The sequence below is a fragment of the Microtus ochrogaster genome, chromosome 4, assembly GCF_000317375.1.
Source record: "Microtus ochrogaster isolate Prairie Vole_2 chromosome 4, MicOch1.0, whole genome shotgun sequence".
NCBI classification, from domain to species: Eukaryota; Metazoa; Chordata; class Mammalia; order Rodentia; family Cricetidae; genus Microtus; species Microtus ochrogaster.
In genome coordinates, this window is record NC_022011.1 from 85,647,759 (window position 1) to 85,665,968 (window position 18,210).

General features: G+C 45.5%; 1 protein-coding gene across 1 annotated transcript in view; it reads right to left on the reverse strand.

The window, feature by feature from the left end:
• Pde11a (phosphodiesterase 11A) overlaps window positions 1-17,575 on the reverse strand; it is a 273,329-nt gene extending 255,754 nt beyond the window's left edge. The window contains exon 1 of the mRNA XM_005346609.2: window positions 16,165-17,575. Coding sequence (XP_005346666.1) covers window positions 16,165-17,076 — 912 coding nt within the window. The 5' untranslated portion in view covers window positions 17,077-17,575. The remainder of the gene's footprint in view (window positions 1-16,164) is intronic.
• Window positions 17,576-18,210: the final 635 nt, after the last annotated feature.

Below are 18,210 nucleotides of genomic sequence, written 5' to 3' on the forward strand. Positions count from 1 at the left end.
GAAGAAGAAGAAGAAGAAGAAGAAGAAGAAGAAGAAGAAGAAGAAGAAGAAGAAGAAGAAGAAGAAGAAGCAGAAGCAGAAAGTCCGACATCCTTACTGAACACAAGCACAGAATGGAGAATCATAAGTGCTTCCCAGAGACAGTGGAAATGGGAGTGGCTGCATTTGCTGTCCCCAAAGGTTTGATCATGAGCTCTCTATAGCCATTAATCTGGCTTCTGTTTCCACCCTGCATCAGTGATCTCTCTGTCTGACCTTCCATACTTTCTCCAGGGAATCATTCTGCCTTGCCTGAAAGGTACCGCTCGCCACCACCACTGCCACCATCGTTTAAATGAACCTGGAAAGCAGAATAAGTACCCTTGTTCCAACATTACTGTCATGAGCTCCGCCATCTCATTTTGCCAAAGCCCGAGTCCAGTGGTGTTGTGGGAGGTCCTTCCGCTCCTCCAGCCTATAGCCGCTGAGATACCAGCCCATTGGGGCGTGGTCTCTCTCCCTTTAAAAAAGGGGCCACTTCCCTCTCTCTCTCTCTTCACTTCCTGCTCGGCCGGCGACTAGACTCCCTTCCTGGTTGCGCAGAGGGCTGACGGTGATCTGTAAGTTTTTTCCCCTTTAAATAAATACCACCCTATTAATCATAATTCCAAACTGGTGTGGGATTGTTTGTGACTTACGCCTTCACAGTCCTATTGGAGCCACAGTCTAATCCCTACACACACACACACACATTCACTCCTTGCTTTTATCCTCCACAGTCTGACTGGTAATACATGAAATATTTGGTTCTCTGGGCCTTCCTCTCTCTAACATTCCCAGGCTGGACCACTGTACCCTGTACCCATCCTACACTAGTGAATGAGGAAATGAATGGACCCTTGACGTGTAAGTGGCTTAGTTCAGTGACATTCCCTGAAGGTTCTAACATGGCACTCCAACCTACTACAGTACTCTTACTTGCTCTTGTGACCAAATCACAGCTGTGTTCTGTTTTCTTCTGTATTTGCGAGCATGTTTATAGGTGTGTGTATGTGTGTGTGAGAGAGAGACAGAGAGACAGAGAGAGACACCTATCATAACATGTGTTAGGTTCTATGCTAACATAGAGTCCTCCAAAACCAGAAAAGCCATAGCTTAAACCTTTAATAAATTTACAATTTAGTAGAAAGAGTAATGAGCCAAAATTTAAATGACAAAAGTCAAAAGAATATGAGTCATTTGGGTAAAGCATTATGGGAATGTTACCTTCCACTCCAATCATTCAGTCTTTTAAATGTATTGTTTGAACTTTTATTATTATTTAATTATTATTATTATTGTGTACATAGTGGAATGATCCACATGCCACAACATGCAAGGACAACTTTGGTAAGTCCATCCGTGCACCAGACATGAGTTCCAGGAATTAAACCTGTCACCAGGCTCACACTATAAGCACCTTGGCCCACTGAGCTGTCTCATGGGCTCCCATTATTCATTCTTACATATAAAATCATGGCATCGGTTCTGTCCCAGTGTGATCTATGAGCTGGTATCCAATGCAGTTACACAGGACCCCACACTTGTAAAGTTTTCTGTCCCTCCCAGTCCTGAAGTCGTTCAATCCCCCCCCCAAAAAATACACAGAAGCATTAATTATAAACTGGTTGGTCTATTAGCTCAGGCTTCTTATTAACTAATTCTTACATCTTAAATTCTTGTCTGTGTTTGCCTTGTGGCTTGGTACCTTGATCAGTGAGGCATTCTCATCTTGCTTCCTCTGTGTCTGGGTGATGACTGTAGACTGAGCCTTTTCTCTTCCCAGAATTCTCCTATTCTGGTCGCCCCCACCTGTACTTCCTGACTGGCTACTGTCCAATCAGCATTTTATTAAATCAATACAAGTGGCAAATCTTTACAGGGGACAAGACCACTAAATGCTCACTAAATTCTCTAAAGTGTTCTCTTGAAATTGATAGTAATTTTCATTTTGGATATATGCTGTGAATATGAAGTCTGATCGATCATGGCTCAGGAGTCCACATATTGTTCAGTCCCAGTGGGTTCTCAGCCTCCAGCTTCCTGTTCCCTCCCATGATTCCTACTTCATTCTATGCAAGACCCTGAAGGGGTCATGTGGATGAGGGTTAGTGGATTCGTTCTGCTGTTAGCTTCCCTTCCCAGCTGGGCTCTTTCATGGGCATGGGGAGAGTCAAGGCTCCTTCAGTGTCCTAAATCATCCCTACTCTATGCTAACATACCCAGAAAGGGATTCTGGGAGGTCTCTAGCCCACCCATCCTTTGGGATCTGCCTATCTACCATGTATTGGAAGGAGGTCTGACCAGAAGGTACTATCCTGGGGAAGGAGATTTTCCTCTGCCCTAATGACTTTCTCTTATTTACTTTTTCACAAGTTATGTACCCTGACCTGATCACATCCCTTGACCTTGTAATCATGACATCCTTGAGCTTAGAGTAATAATCTCTTGAGCAAATTTCCTCTCTTCAGTTCTCCAATTCATTCTCATCAATAGAAAGGAAAAGCAGGCAACAACAAAAAGATTCTACAAAATTCTCCCTGAGCCTTTCTGATCCTCCAGGTTTTTCTCCCTTAGCGCTTGTTGCAAACAGAACCATGAAGAGCTGCTGGAGAGGACAGCTTACAGCTTGAAGACCTCAGACTCTGAGCAGGACAGTGACGGTATGTGTCTGGGACGGGATAAATCCACATCGGCCAGCCACATCGCACACCGGCATAGTGAAACGGGCACTGGAAGTTGGTGCTATCCCTGGCGCCAGGTCTACAGAACCTACCCACTTGGTTTCTCCCTCCCCCCTCACCAGCTGAAGGCAGTCCTCTGTTGAAGATGAGGAGGCCGTCAAGGGAGAGACTTCTTTGGAAGGGAGCTCCCTGTCAGTTAGCCATGCAGGAGTAAGAAATCAGCTTTCATGTGTGGCTACAGTGGGTGGAACACTCTGCTGTGCAGACACAACTGTGGTGAAAGCAACTCTTAATGTCGATGTAAATTTGCATTCAAGCATAAAAGAAACATATTCTTGAACGCCCGCCTCCGAGCTCACCTCTACTCGTGTTTTGAACTATCAGCTTCGAGCCTTTTGCGACAGACTTTTTTCTTCTACTCAGGAGTCCTTACCAGAGAACAAACAACATTTCTCACACATAATTTCAAAAAGTCCCAGCACTAGTGTTTTAGGACACCCCCGTTTTAGCATTACAGGCACAAATGACTGGAAAAATAAAATCTGACACAGGTCGTGGATCGTGGGACCAAATCCAGAGTGTCTACTCCCGAACTGCTTCTATCCATCACTTCCTTTGAGCGTGTGTTGTTGCTGTTGCTAAGAAAACTGAGAGTCTATTGCTTTCTAACATGCTTTGTTCATTTAATAGCATTTTGTAAGCAATTTCCTCTGATTAAATATTCCATTTTATGATGAACCATAATCTAGTTAGCCAAGCCTTTAGTCGGACATTTTGGTTGATAATTTTACACTATTATAACTAAGACTATAATAAATATTTATAAAGACAAACCTTAGCATTTGTACCCATAAAATTTTCCTTAAGATGACTTGGAATTTTTACATTAGAAGCCATGAATAGTCTTAAAACACTATATAATTACTGTCAACTTTCCCCACATCATTGGTTCCCAAAGCCTGTGGGGTAGCAGCCAGCCTTGTCTCCAGAGATTATTGGACAGTATCTGGAGGCTGTTAAAGATGAAGCAAGCATCTCACTTGTGTAGAGGCCAAAGATGTTATGAATTCCATTATATATATATGCATATATATATATATATATATATATATATATATATATATATATATATATATATATATATATATATATATACTGTCATCTCTCAGCTGGCAGCAAAGAATTATCTACTCAATCCCAAATACCAATGGTGCCTTTGCTGAGAAACACTGTGTTGGTTAATTTGCAGTGAGATATGTATGTGTGTATGTATGTATTTGCTCCCTGTGGGAATGCCGGGACATCGCTGCTCCTAACTGCTCTCTCCTCCTCGTTCTCGACATGATAATCTCAGGACCATGAGCAAGAAGAGAAGCTCGTGGTGTCTGATGTTTTCCAAGCCAGGACTGAAAAGAACAAGAAGTAGAAGAATCTGGTCTTGGTGTCACATTCCTGAAGACAAGGACGAAGCAGAAGACAGTCCTAATAGCTGATGTAGTCCTAATAACACAGTACAGTCTTCAGGCAACAGTTCTAAAAGCAGAGGGTAAGGGGGTTACGCGATACCCCTAGAACGTGGGCTATGGAAATAGAAGTTTCCAGCCTCACTTTTCCAGAAATCCATGTGCAGAAAAAAAATAATAAAAATCTAGAAATGTTTCCTAGCAACTCTGTCCCAAGCCTACAATTTTTAACTCCATTACAGCCGATATTAAACTTTAAATATGTAACCCCGCACATTAGGTTGCAAAATACCCATAAAAACCATTCACTCATTAAACTGTACACAGCCATTTAAATGATAAAAGAGTACTATCAAAATTTTTAATTGAAAATAAGTAAAGGTTAAAACATCCTGGTAGCCTGATAAAGCAGTACAGACAGAATAAACGTAAAACAAACAACACGCAGCCTTTAAAGCAATGCCTAGAATGCACAGGAGAAAAAGCACGAAGGAACTCTTCCTGTTAGTTAGTGGCCAACAAATTTAAAGTAAAATTAATCATGAAGCCAAAAATGGTAGTTCATGCCTGTAATCCCCACTCTTAGGAAGTAAAGAAGAGGAATTGCAGGTTTGCAACCATCTTGAGACCTTGTTTCAAAAACAATGACAACAAAGGCTCGGGGTGTGAGGCTGATGGTGTGATACTTTCCTAGTATGCAACACACATGCACACATGTATGCACACACATACATGCACCCACACACGTGCGTGCGTGCACTCCCAAGCGCACACACACATCCCTCCATGCTATTGATTCTCCTATCCTAATAAACTATTACCTAATAAGCTAAAGAACTTGTTGAATTGCAATCTGATCTTCATCTGCTCTTTAATGTCACTTGCCAACATTTTATTTTTCACAATGAATTAATTCAAGTATTCTAATTTTTTAAACTCTTTAAGATTTCAACAATAAAACTGCAGACTAGCCGGGCGATGGTGGCGCACGCCTTTAATCCCAGCACTCAGGAGGCAGAGGCAGGCGGATCTCTGTGAGTTTGAGACCAGCCTGGTCTACAGAGCGAGTTCCAGGACGGGCAACAAAGCTACAGAGAAACCCTGTCTCAAAAAAAAAAAAAAAACCTGCAGACTATGAGGCTCGAGATTTAATATGGAGATTATACAGCACAGAAACCCAACATATAGTTTTGGCATTGCACATTGTACTAGAAAAATAAACGTACTGATCAATTATAGAAAGAAGTTTAAAATGTTTGTCAAATGCCAAATGTGCATTGCAATCAGTAAATCCCCTCAATCTAATGTTCCCTTAAGCTATCAAATTATTTGTATTTTAAAATAATCATTGTCTTGTAAAAAAACATCATAGCTAGATATCCCATGATGTTTCATCTTGTTTGGAAAGGCATAAAGACGTAGACATTATTTTCGTGAGGGAGGGAGTTTGGGCTCACAGACTCCAAAAGCAAAGCATGCTGGGAGGTCACATTGAGAAAGGAGTGTATCAGTCAGTTAGCAGAAGTGAGGAGGGCAGAGCAAGGCTGAAAGCTTTCAATGGGGTTTTTGAGGGAAGGAACAGGCAAGGAGGGAAGACACATGAAGTTGGTTTAGGATTGGCTGGTTTGAATAATTTTGGTAGGCTCTGAGTCAGAGAGGCCGTCTCTGGTTAGTCTGGTACCAAGCCCTAGTATGAAATCATTGTTTAAAATGAAATCTTCCCCAAAGAAATATGCATTGCAGGTTTGGTTTTCGGTGTGACGCGCTCACGTTGAAGCCCATGAGAACTGGCTCTAACTTTTTCAACAGACTAACGCATAATGAACTCAGCACTGAGTCAGCATTACGATCAGGGGGCCTGTTTAAAGGAAGCAGGTCATTAACTAAGTGTTTGTATATCTTGTCCAGAGTCCTCCAGGCCTTCCTGCTTCTTGGGAGTATGAGGCAAGCAGCTTCCTCTACCATGTGTAGCTACCTCAGCTCAAACCCAAGTGACTAAGGGTTGTAACTTCAAAACCTGTGAGCCAACAGAAGCTTTCCCTTGTCTGAAGTCATTTCTCCCTGGCGTCGCAGGCGAGTTAGGGCAGCTGAGACCATAAGTGCAAGTGTAGGGATATGGGCTCAGAATCGCTGGGTCCATATATCAGAGGCGCCCTCAAGGGGCAGGGGTGAGTTATGGGCTTTTTCAATCTCTTAGAATTGGCTAGCCTTGGGAGAAGCAGTCTCTTCAGGATGCCCCAAGTGCCAAGTATCAAGAACATAGAAAAGCTGGCCATGGTGATGCACACCTCTAATTCCAGCCCAGAGGAGGCTGAGGCAGGAAAAACCTTAAGTCCAGCCTGAGCTACATAGCAAAACCCTGGGGAGGAGGGGAGAGAGAGAGAGAGAGAGAGAGAGAGAGAGAGAGAGAGAGAGAGAGAGAGAGAGCGCTGGAGAGAAGAGAGAAAGAAGCGGGAAGAGGGGGGAGAACACAGGAAATAGTCAATACAGATATTCTAGATGAAAAGTTTCTTCTATGTGGCAGAAGCCAGGCTGTGAACTCTGGAGAGTGCATTTGGAAACATAAATTAGGACTTACATTGCTTTTGAAAATGCTTTTTCATCATCTGATGAGAACGTAATGATTTGATTTAATGATTAGATACTTTAAAAGTACTGTAAGGGGGCCGTGTCGGGAAATGCTGTCTAAGCCATTGCTGAAAAGCCAACGACAGACCCCAGACAATTCCTGCTCCTGAGAGTAGAGTTTGTTCCTCTGCACTGTCAAATCTTTTACAGAAACATTACAATCAAGGCGAAAAGCTCCATCAACAAAAACAAAGCCATAGCTGTTTGGGATGATCCTGGCGTTTCTTCAAAAAAATACAGAGCATCAGGAATCAGTAAGGTTACATGGAAAGGAAGTGGATGCCGTTGTGGTGTTAAAACAGGTTTGGATCTCAGTACTCTATAAATTGATGCCATTCAGTTTGTCTAAGCCTGTTCCTCGCTGACTTGGTCTCGACACACATGTTCCTCGTGAGAAAGCTGTGTGTCTTTGCTGGACCATTAGTCTCCCCTCTCTGGCTGTGCTTGCCATATTTGTACTGTTCTGTGCCAGGAAGCTGACTGCTGGGCCGGATTCCCTTGGTCCACACTGCCTTCCTAGTTTCAACCACTGTATGACAATGGCGGGAGGGCGGGGCATGAGTAGGGCATATTTTCCTGACTCCCTCTCTCCAAACACTTGGCTTGTCCCTGGCTGGGTTCCTCTCCCCTGGCCACAAGCCCTGGATAGGCGCCCCTCCTCACAACTGTTGTTCTCTCTGGGTTTTGGAAGTTGCCCTTCCAGTCTCTGAGTGGCAGTTTGGAAGAGGGGAGGGGAAAAGAGCTAACAACCAGTCCAATCTATTGGTGATAACTCTAAGTAACAGATGAGAAGCAGGGCTTTTGCAAGGATAGGGCAGAAGGACAGCGAATAGGACCAAGTCAGAATCAATAGCTTGTAATTGCAACCATATGAAAACTGAATATTTATGAGACCTTTTGAAACTGTGTGAAGTATGATACTTACAACCAATAAGCTTGAAAGGGCAACGCTTCTAAAAAAAAAATAATAATCGCAAGGCTGATCAATATAATCCCCCACATCTGTAAGGGATTTGCAAAGATAAACAAAACAAAACAAATCCTATGACAGGCAAGGCCTTCAGCTAGAAGCTACTTTACCTTTAAAAATCTTCACTGTCTGAATGAGATAACCATAAGAAAACCAGAAAACCCAGCTAGGCAGAACAGGAATGCCCTGCCGTGGATGTTTTCAACGGTATGTTCTTAGTTACCAGTATTTGGTTCTTTTTTTTTTTTGTTGTTGGTTTGAGACAGGGTGTCACTACATAGCCCTGTGTGGCCTGAAAGTCACTGTATAGACCATGTTGGCCTCAGACTTACATGAGATCTGCCTGTCTCTGCTTCTCTACTGCTGGGATCAAAGGTGTGCACCACCACACCCAGCTAGGCTTTCTGTGTATAACATGGTGTCCACATGAACTCTTTAAAGCCAAAGAAAATATACTATTTAAAAAAAAAAAAGAAGAAGGGACAGTGAAGAAGGGGGACTTGACTGGCATAGACAAGCAGTTCAGATAACGTTCCCAGCTATTTGGGCTTTATTAGTCCTTATTTTTAATCTTTAAAATAGAGGCCAAATAGTTGAAGAATATTTTCTTAGGGCTTTTCACTACTACAACAAAATACCATGATCCAAAAGCAAGTTAGGAAGAAAAGGTTAGTTTGGTCTACCCTTTTAGATAATAGGCCATCATTAGAGGAAGTCAGAACAGGGACGCAAGCAGGGCTGGAACCTGGAGGCTAATGAAGACGCCATGGAGGGGAGCTGCTTATGGTTTGCTTCCCTGGCATGCTCAACCTGTTTTCTTACAGAACCCAGGATCACCAGCCCAGAGATGGTCCCACCTACCATGGACTCGGCCCTCCCCTATTGATCACTAATTGAGAAAATGCCTTACAGCTGGGTCTCATGGAGGTTTTTCCTCAACGGAGGCTCCTCCCCCTAACGACTCTAGCTTGTGTCAGGTTGACCCACAGAATGAGCCAGTCCTGAGGAGATGGGCTTCCAGCTCAGTCATCCGTGCTGTCTGAATAGGCAGGACTTGTCAGGCAGGGAGAAAGACAATGACCCGGTTCACTTTCGTGTCTGTTGGGTCCACTGCAGGGTTAGTGAGGGTTAGTGAAGGCTTGATCCAGATCTCACCAGGTTCGCATGCACAACATCACTTAAAACAAGTACCCAGGAGTGCTGACACTAAGGAAGGAGAACAGGTGCCTTTACGTCATTGCAGAGATTGGAAGAAGGCAGCCAGATGTGGAGTCGAGGTGGGATGAGACACAGATCAGGGAGTTTCAAGAAGATGAACTTCTAAGGATGAGAGAGAAAAAATGGAGCAGAGCTCACTGGGTAGCCCAGGCTGTCTCCAAATGTGCATCCTAGACTCCCCAGTGCTAAGACGTCATTGGGAGCCACCGTGGCTACTTAGACTGTGATGGAGGGCCGAAAGTGTGCATACACTGTGAGCAGCCAGGAAAGATGGTTCAAGAACTAGCTGGGCATGAAAGTTCTGCAGGCCACAAATCTCAGCTTGAATCCCAGCTCCCTCCTGGTCAGCTGAATCATTTTGAACAATTCTTAAGGTGGCTAGGCCTCAGTCTTGCCTCCTGTAAAATGAAGCAGTCTTGAAAGGACTGATTCTCACTGAAGGGCTGAGAACTGGCCTATAGTACGCTGGTGAGAGGGCTTACTGTTAATCACCAGTGACATTCCCACCGCCTCTTACCAAGAGTGTTAATTGAAGCCCTGCAGAGATGTCTCATAGTTTCTCATCTGACATTTGCAAACCTATATTTTCTGATCAAAAGCAATTTATCACTAACGTGTGAAACCACTGTTCTGCTGGAACTAACCGGTTAATAAGAAACCCTTGTGTTGATAGCAAATTCACATCTTATAAAGCCGGGAAACTGGTTTTCTTTGCTATTTTCATCCAAACACAAATAAGTACATTTAGCCTCCAATGCCTATAAATGACCAAGAACCTGAGTTTCTCCCAAAATATTATAAACCCATCCCACTTTCTTACAATGAAGCTTGCCATTTTATGACTCGTATCCTGCTTTCCCGCAGGAATGTGGTCAGGTTGCAAAACACCACCCTTAAAATAAGGAACTAAAGAAGCAAGCAGTGTACCTCCGGGATCTCCGTGATTTCTCTACAAGACAGAGAAAAGCTATTCAAGAGGAAAACTCATGCTCCTGAATACTGTATTAGACAGGAAAAGTTAGCTTCCAAGTTAAGCCTGCCTTGTAAATAAACAGGTGACCAAACCTCAAGAAGCAAAATAAATCAGTCAGATTAGTAAACATTTAGTTTATGGGTAAAAGGAGAGACTTAAGTTCACCTTAAATCACCTCTCTGGGATTTCTGGGGACCAGGACTTGTCTGTGCTCCGTCCACAGACCAGGCAACCAAGTGTGATTTGTCCTGTGTTTATCACGATCATGTGTCTGTCAGGAAGAGGGGCTGAAGTAGGAAATGGTTCCTACTGCAAGCACAAAAATCGATTCTGGCGCTGGGATGGTGAACTTGCTTGTAGGCTTGAGGGAATTTTTAAAACACTGCATACAGAGCTGAAATCAAATTTCATGGAACTCCTTTATTACACAGTGTTGGAGTAGGGCCAACATCCCTTTTAAAGTCAACCTCACTGCTCAACGATGGGACCATAGATGATCTGTGCCCCCTCACCTCGTTCCCTCATTAGGGACAGAGGCACTTTTCACACCAGACTTTCCAGATGCCTGAAATCAATTCCTTCTCAGACTGACATTTTAAATATAAAAATTAAGACCAAAATCAGGTGGAAATAAAATTCCATGAACTGTTAAATATTAGTATAGTATTATAGGTGATGATCCATTAAGTATTGATCCATCATGACCATACTACTATAGTATAACGCATTCTTAAGTACAATGTACTATCTGACTTCTGTTTTGTTTTCTGTCTCCTCTCCAGCTCGAGCAGTCAGCTGTCTCTTCTCATATCAGGGGAAGGCAGAGTAGGGTTTGGATGGGCAAAGATGGAGGAAAAATAGTCTCCCTGGCAGGAAGGAAGCAAAGCACAGAAATAGAAAGGCCCTATCCAGGCATCGAAAATGGCACATAATTTAATTAGGATGAGCTGAGACCACGTGAAGGACTGCAATACACACTGGGCTGGAATAAAATTGAACCTCTTATACTCAGTATGACTCACAGTCAGGCAGGGCCGGTGAACATGTGGCCAGAGCCGTTGTGGGAGGAGGGGCGGATGCTGCTCCACTGCCCTGTGAGACATCCTTAACACTCTGGTCTTAGAATCTTCCTTGCATGTAAAGTCCAATCAAACGAATGAGTCTGAACCCTGAGTTCAGAGATTGGGTTCTATGTGTGCTCCCGTCCCATTTTCTGCCCCCGAATTAGGTCTTGGCCACCTGACCTTCGCTCCCTAGCGTACCAGGTCCCATCCAGACTGCCTCCACTCCCGTTTGCTCTGGAAATAGGCACAGAAACCTGGTTGTCTCTAGGGGAAGAGGAGCCTGTATGCTGCATCTGCTGTAGCTCTTTGCTCCTGAGTGGGGTCTGTGTGGAAACAACCATGTGGCCCGTGCCAGCTCAGGGTGGAACAAGGTTGTGATCATCTCCACCCTGAGCTAGAGGCACCAGGGATCATTCAGCAGGCAATTCATCCAGGGCCTCTCACCCACCCCAGGCCAGATTCAAGAACTTCTCAGCCTGGCAGTTGCGATCATTTAGGATTTCTGCCCAGAAGTGGCTGTGGTTTGGAGCGCAGACTCTTGGGAACGGGAGGCTGGTGTCTCGGTGCCATCATTTTACACTTAACTCCACAAACGACAGAGCTGTTTTGTTAACCTGGCTCCTCTCTCTGGTTGGGGTTTTATTTATTTGCTTGCTTCACATTGTGTTAAGCAAAGGGTCCCATTCTGTAGCCCAGGCTGACCTCAAAGGCACTATGGTAGACTTAGAGCAACCAATCAGATTGTATGCACGGAGGCTGGGGTTGCAGGAGTCCCGTACCCCCATGCCTCCTATGTCTGATAAAGCTGTTACCCTCTCCCTATCTCTCAAGCTTAGACTCCCCATTGATTTACTCTCCCCCTTGGTGCCAGTCCCTCCAATGCCCATCTCTGTTGTGGTTGAGTTGCTCATTATGGCTCTGCCAGACCATCGTAACACACGCCCAATTATCCTCCCAGCTTCACGGCTTCCTCTGCTCCATTCCTCAGTCACTGCCACCCAGTTACTCAGTGTGCCGTTTGCATCCCGCCAAGGAGCTTCTTGTGGCCTGCTGTCAACAGCTTCTCTTATCAGATACTCGAGATCCTCGTGTCCTCCGCTCACTTTGCACACGTGAACTACATATAGCACATGCAGTCTTTCAGCTGTGTTAAAACACTCCTTGTCGCGTACACGCGTTTTGTTGCTTACATTTCACTCTTTTGTCTGAAGTGATTTCATAGAACCTAAAACGCTTCCACAAGCCTGAAAATCATCTCCAGCCGGAAAACCTGAGCGTTCCGAACAGTTAGCGTGGTGCCTCCTTCAGGAATCCTCTACACCAACCTGGACTCTGCAGTGACTCTGAAAGAGACGCAATCCAGCTTTGCCATTCGCGTACAGTGTAGCAGAAAGCTCAGAGCTCGCTGGGTGGAGGCTTGGGGTACAGGAAGCAAGCATGCCCTCTTGCCTTTGTACACCCACGACTATAATGGGCTCTCTGTGCCTGCCTGTGGGATCTGCCGAATCAGTGACTCTGTTGTGTAAACAGAAAGCCCAGCACACCTGGAACTGTCCTGCATCACCCCCTTGCCTCCTCTCAGTTCACCTAACAAAACAGCCTGCTGCTTTTCAGACCCAAGCCCAGCAGACACCTGTATCGTCATTATCAACACTGACACAGACTCATCTCGCACTTTTTACTAAGGTCTAACGTGCTGTATTCTGGGCGTTTGGAATAATCTCAAAGGGAACACCTGTTACTTAAGCGTTCTTATTTGCAACCTCTGGAGGGCAATTTATTCATTACTATATTAAAGTGGGTTGTTTAATAACTTATAACTGTCAGAGAAGAAAGGTAAATTATAGTAACTGTGATCAAACTGGATACCTAAAAGCCATGTATTTTTCCACCCACAATTCTTTATTTTTTCCCCCCAATTTCAATCCTGTTTTTTTAGGACCAACTAAGAAACGCGATGTAAAGCAGTGAAAGCGAAGGAGATTTAGTTTTGCTGCCAGACTCCTATTCAACCTTAGTATCTCATTATATAGTCTACTCTTGACTTCAGGATACCATAGTCATCATCATAATTGTGTAAGTGGCTTTAATGCCTTTTCCTTTCTCACATGATTAAGATCATTAACCTAATTACAATAATTAACAATAATTAAATTTTTGAAACTCTGCATGATAGAATTTTATTCTTCTGAAGAAAAAAGAGCACTAACTGGATTTGAGCAAGACACACTTTTAACTCTCTGGGCTTATAAAGAATCAAGAAGGATGGTTATATTTTTACATAGAGACTTCAAGATGTTTACAGACAGAAGAATTAATGCATCAGAATTATAGTCAAATGTGGGATTGGAGAGATGGCTCAGCAGCTAAGAACCCTGATCTTCCAGAGGACTGGGGTTCAGTTCTCAGCATCCACATGGCAGATGGCAAACATCTGAACGTCTAGATCCAGCACATCCAATGCCATTTTCTGGCTTCTGTGGGCACTGCACGTATGTTCTGCACAGACACATGCAGGCAGAACACCCATGAACATAAGCTAACTTTTATTAAAGTTAGACCTTGGAAGGACCAGTCTTCTTTTTGAGACTTCTGTAGGTGCAGAGAAGGGAAAGGATGGGGAAAATGCTAGAACAGGCAAAGGGGGCAGCAGCAATTCAGGTCTGCAAAACTCACCTGGGGGAACAAAGCACAGAGCTCTGGCTAGGCTAGGATATGATTGGCTGTCATCAATGACACTTAAGGGACTCTTCAGAATAGAAGGGCATCTATTTACATATTCCTTAAATGTAACGTTGGCTCAAAAACAGTTGCTTTGAAGGCGGAGCTTGGATCAGGGAAAGATTAGACTGCTCAAATGTGCCCAGTCTCAGATGAGGGGAACACTTGAAAGGAGGGAAACAAGAATACAGACAAACCAGATACCACCACCACCATCACCACAGATGGTTGCCATTTCTTAAATAATTGCCACGTGCCGGGTACAGTCTTAGGGGCTTTGGTGCAGCATCTCATTTCGTGTCCACAGAACAGCCTTCGCCAGATAGGGGCATTGTTGCTACTTTGTGAGTGCAGAAATGGAGGCAGTGAGATTAATTCTCTTTAGGCTCAACTAATGATGATGACAATGTATTAACACGAAAGGGGAAAAAAGCAGTTTCATCAGAGAGCATCATAAGTAGAAATGAAAGAAGACACAGACAACTGAAGCACACAACCTCGGAGCAGAAGTCAATGGCGAAGTCAATAATAACAACAGCAGCAACAACAAGAAATTCCTCGCCCAAAACAGGTGAAACTAAAGTGGCCCAAGATCTTGAGCTCCTTGTAGCACCTCCCACCTACCTTCCCTTCTCAGCTCTCCAACAAGCTTGTCTTATTTATAGCCACTGTCACTGCCCTGGGGGAAACGGGAGAAGAAAAAGCTCCCTTCTCCCATGTCAGTTTCCAAATACAAAGAGGCAACTTGCTTTACACCCTGACTGCAGAGTAAGGGCTGAGCTTGCAGGGAGCCACAGCCACTGAAAACCCGATTGGCACTGCCTGTCACGGCCTCCACAGTCCCAATCCTAGGCCTCAGCAAGGCAGGCTGAGGGTGCCAAGAACTCTAGGCTTGGAAGTGCTGTGTATGAACATTATCCAATAAAAGTTATGAGCTGAAAGAGAACAGTTTTTAAAAAGCCATAGAAATAGGAGAAAATCAATTATGGATGAATAAGAATTTTAAAGGCAATAAAAAGACTACTGCCCAGGGTTGCACGAGTGTCCTCCAGTTCAGGAGGGTCTTTTGTAGCTCACACATACAGCATGGGTGTGGAAAGAGAGGAAAAAGATGTGTGATCTTACAGGCTCTTCAACACATCAATTACTAAATGTTTTCATTTATTCCCATGACTTTTTAGGACCATAGAGAAATCGACATTTATTGAAAATCATAACTAGGTTGCTGATCCTCAACTTGCCAAGGTCTTTAAGAAGAACATAGTGAATAACAAAAGATTAACAAAATAAAACACTTTCCCAGGATCTCCTTAATGTTAAAGGGTCATATTGACAGACATGTCACAAATATATGAGACTTGGGTTTAGCTCAGTTCAGCTGGTCTATGTAAAATTATAAACTTGCAGGTGAAACAGAGGAAAAAAATGCCAAAAAAAAAAAGTCCTTCCCACATTTTTTGCTACTGTACTCAATGGCATCCAAACTCTAGAGAAACATATGTCTCCATGAGACAAAGATATAGACATAAAACAACCATAGAAGCAAGGGTGAGAACTTTCAATTCTTAGGAACTCGGGAGTGACACCCAGCTCTGCCCCTCAGGGACCAACAGAATGAGAACTTTCAGATTCAACAATCTCGTATCAAGTTCAAATCACTGTCAAAATGAAGTCAGAAAAACCACACAGCAACCTGCTGGGCTTGCCTTTCCACTTGAATCTAGCATGTTTGCTGTGCCTATTGCCTTGGGAATTGCTTAAAAAAAAAAAAACTATACCAATGGGGGTATTCTACAGACTGAAACCCTGCTTACCCACCTCCATCTGAAGCTGACTGTTATGTCCATGCTTGAAGATGACTGAGCCCCTTTATTTGCCCAGCCTCTCTAACTCCCCTGAAGCAGACATGAAGAAGAGCCGAATGGGCCAGAGAGTCAGTCTGTCCCATCTTTCCTGTCTTGGAACTCGTGCAAATTTACTAGAGAAAAGGTAGGCATCCCAGAGTTAGGTTCTCTGTTCCCCTTCTAACCTTGAAATACAATACGGAATATCATCATCACCCTGGCAAACCCCAGAGACACAAAACACCCATTTTCTTCAGCATCACTGGGGCTCTAGAAGATAATCTTCTTTCTAGCAGTTCACGGATGCATTTAAACCATAAGACCTGTTCTTAGGGATAGTATCTTGACAGAGATACATGTGGAGTTACTGAGTGACACAGAATTTTCCCATAAGCCATTGTGTTAGGCAAAGACCATTCCATCAAAGATAATATCACTCTCTAACTAGACTCTGGAAGGAACTCAAATAGCAAGACTGTATTGCAAAGGGTCTAAATAAAAGTGGTCCTGGTTGTCAAAGGATGAGGGGAGGTTCGGATGTCAGGCTGGGGCTGGGGACCAGAGGACAAGCAGAGCCCTACCTGATAGGCATCAGGAATGTTGACTGTCTCTCCGTGCTCCCCGACATAGCCAATGATGCCTTTGCCCCAGGGGACCTGCACCTCGTTTGAGTTCTCTGTGCTGCTGCACGGGAGGAGTGGGGTTCCCGCGTGCACATCAAAAAATTTGGAGACCAAACTCTTCTTGCCAGCAGCTGCCCCCTCCACTAAGAAGAGAGAGCAACGGTCAGCGTCCACCATGAGACAGACAAAGATGAGGATCTTGTAGCTTAGGCTGGTGAGGTCAAGGTCATTGGAGATGTCCTTGACCAGTTCCAGAAAAAACTGGCGTTCGTTATGCTTTTTGAGGTGGCATTTGTAGTCGATGGCCGTAGGGGGGTACTGAGGCAGATTCACCCTCGATTCCAGCAGGGCGCTGAGAATGTGGGCTGTGGTGGGGGGCAGAGAGCTGGCCTTCCTTAGCAGGGCTCTCCGCCGGACACTGCTCATGGGCTCCTGGGCCCGGGAGGTCACCTGTTCATCGTAGGTCCTGTTCACATGAATGGCTTTGGAGCGGGCAAAGCTCTTCCGCAGCTCTTTCTGCGAAGCTTTCCGCTGCAGGTTCCCATCGCCCCGGCTGCCACTGGCCCAGCTGGGGCTCAGGGGAACCCCAGCACTTTCCCCACCACTGGGCATGGGATGGCTGTTAGCAGAGCCCTGTGGTCCAGCAACACCAGCATTCCCAGTGCTGCCTCTGCCACTACCCTGAGCTAAGCTGCCAGTGCCAGCCAGGGCAGGCTTCAGGCCTGAAGCCCCCTGTCCCGGACTGTGCCTTTGTAGCCACTTGTCCACCAGCTCCTGCTTCCCTTTCCGCATCAAATAGTCTTCCAACAACTCTGGATGCCTATCCAGAAAAGTTTCTACCTCCCCGAAGTCCAGGCTGGAGGCTGCCATGGTCCAAGGCGCCCCTTGCCTTGTCTCTCTGCTCTTGGACCACACGATAACCTGTCCCGAGGCCTCTAGCTGTTGCTGCACATGTTTGCCCACACCGGTGTCCCCAGCTCGGTGCTACCTCCCTGAGGGCCAGCAGGAGGTTGATAGGAGCAGCAGGATCCCAGCTGGGTGGTGCCAACTTCTTCCGAGGTTCAGAGCCGCTGTCACCCACCCTTCCCTTGCTCCTCTTGCTCCGGACAGGTGCCGGCCCGGCCCAGAGCGCCGACCGCTGCCACCGCTGCTTTCCCGGGCGGCTCGCACAACCGCTGCTCCAGCTCCCGCAAGCCGCCGCTCCGCCCGCCGCTGGAGCCGGCAGAGTGGACCACTGTGTGTGCCGGAGGTAGGCAGGACACGCCCGGGAGTGAAGCTCCGAGACTGCTGGGGGTAGGAGGAGAGGAGCAGATGGGACGCACAGCAGCCAAAGTCCACAGCCCAGGGTGCCAGGCGGTTCCTGGAAGAGTCTCTGCGCAGCTCCGAGTGGGGAACGCACCTAGATGCCCCCCACCCCCCACAACGCCCCGCACGCCGCCCTAGCAGCCTCACCTCCCCAGCCCGCCCCGCTCCGCCCCCTAATCCTTCAGCTTTTCAGAAGGCCTCTGGGGAGCCCAGTGGGAGTCCACGTACTGAGAAATATTGATGATCTGTGAGGATCAGAACCCAAAGTGCACTCCGAAGAAATGAGGGTCCCCAGAGCCAGCCCGGGTTTTATTTTTCTGGGATGAGACTGTACTTTTAGTTTGCTCGGTTCCTCGGACTGCCCAGCACTCTGTGGGCGTGCAGTAAATTTTAATCAAACTAGTTTCCTTGAAGTTCCCTGTGTAAGAGATTCTTGAATTTAACGAAACTCTGAGATCCTTACCCCCTCCCTTCTCTCGGTGATGGAGGGGAGCTGTACTTTGAATGAGGGTGTAAAATTCAGTTACCCTGATTAGGGAGACCCCTTGGAGCAGGGGCTCGTGGACCCGTGGGCGTAAGCCTCCTTTTCTGCTGTGCACTAGATCCATTGATTCTCTTCCTCTCACCAAAGAGTCCTTACCTTCTCTTCCTTCTCTCTCAAAAGTCACAACGTCTTGGGGCTTCCGCACCAAGATGTCT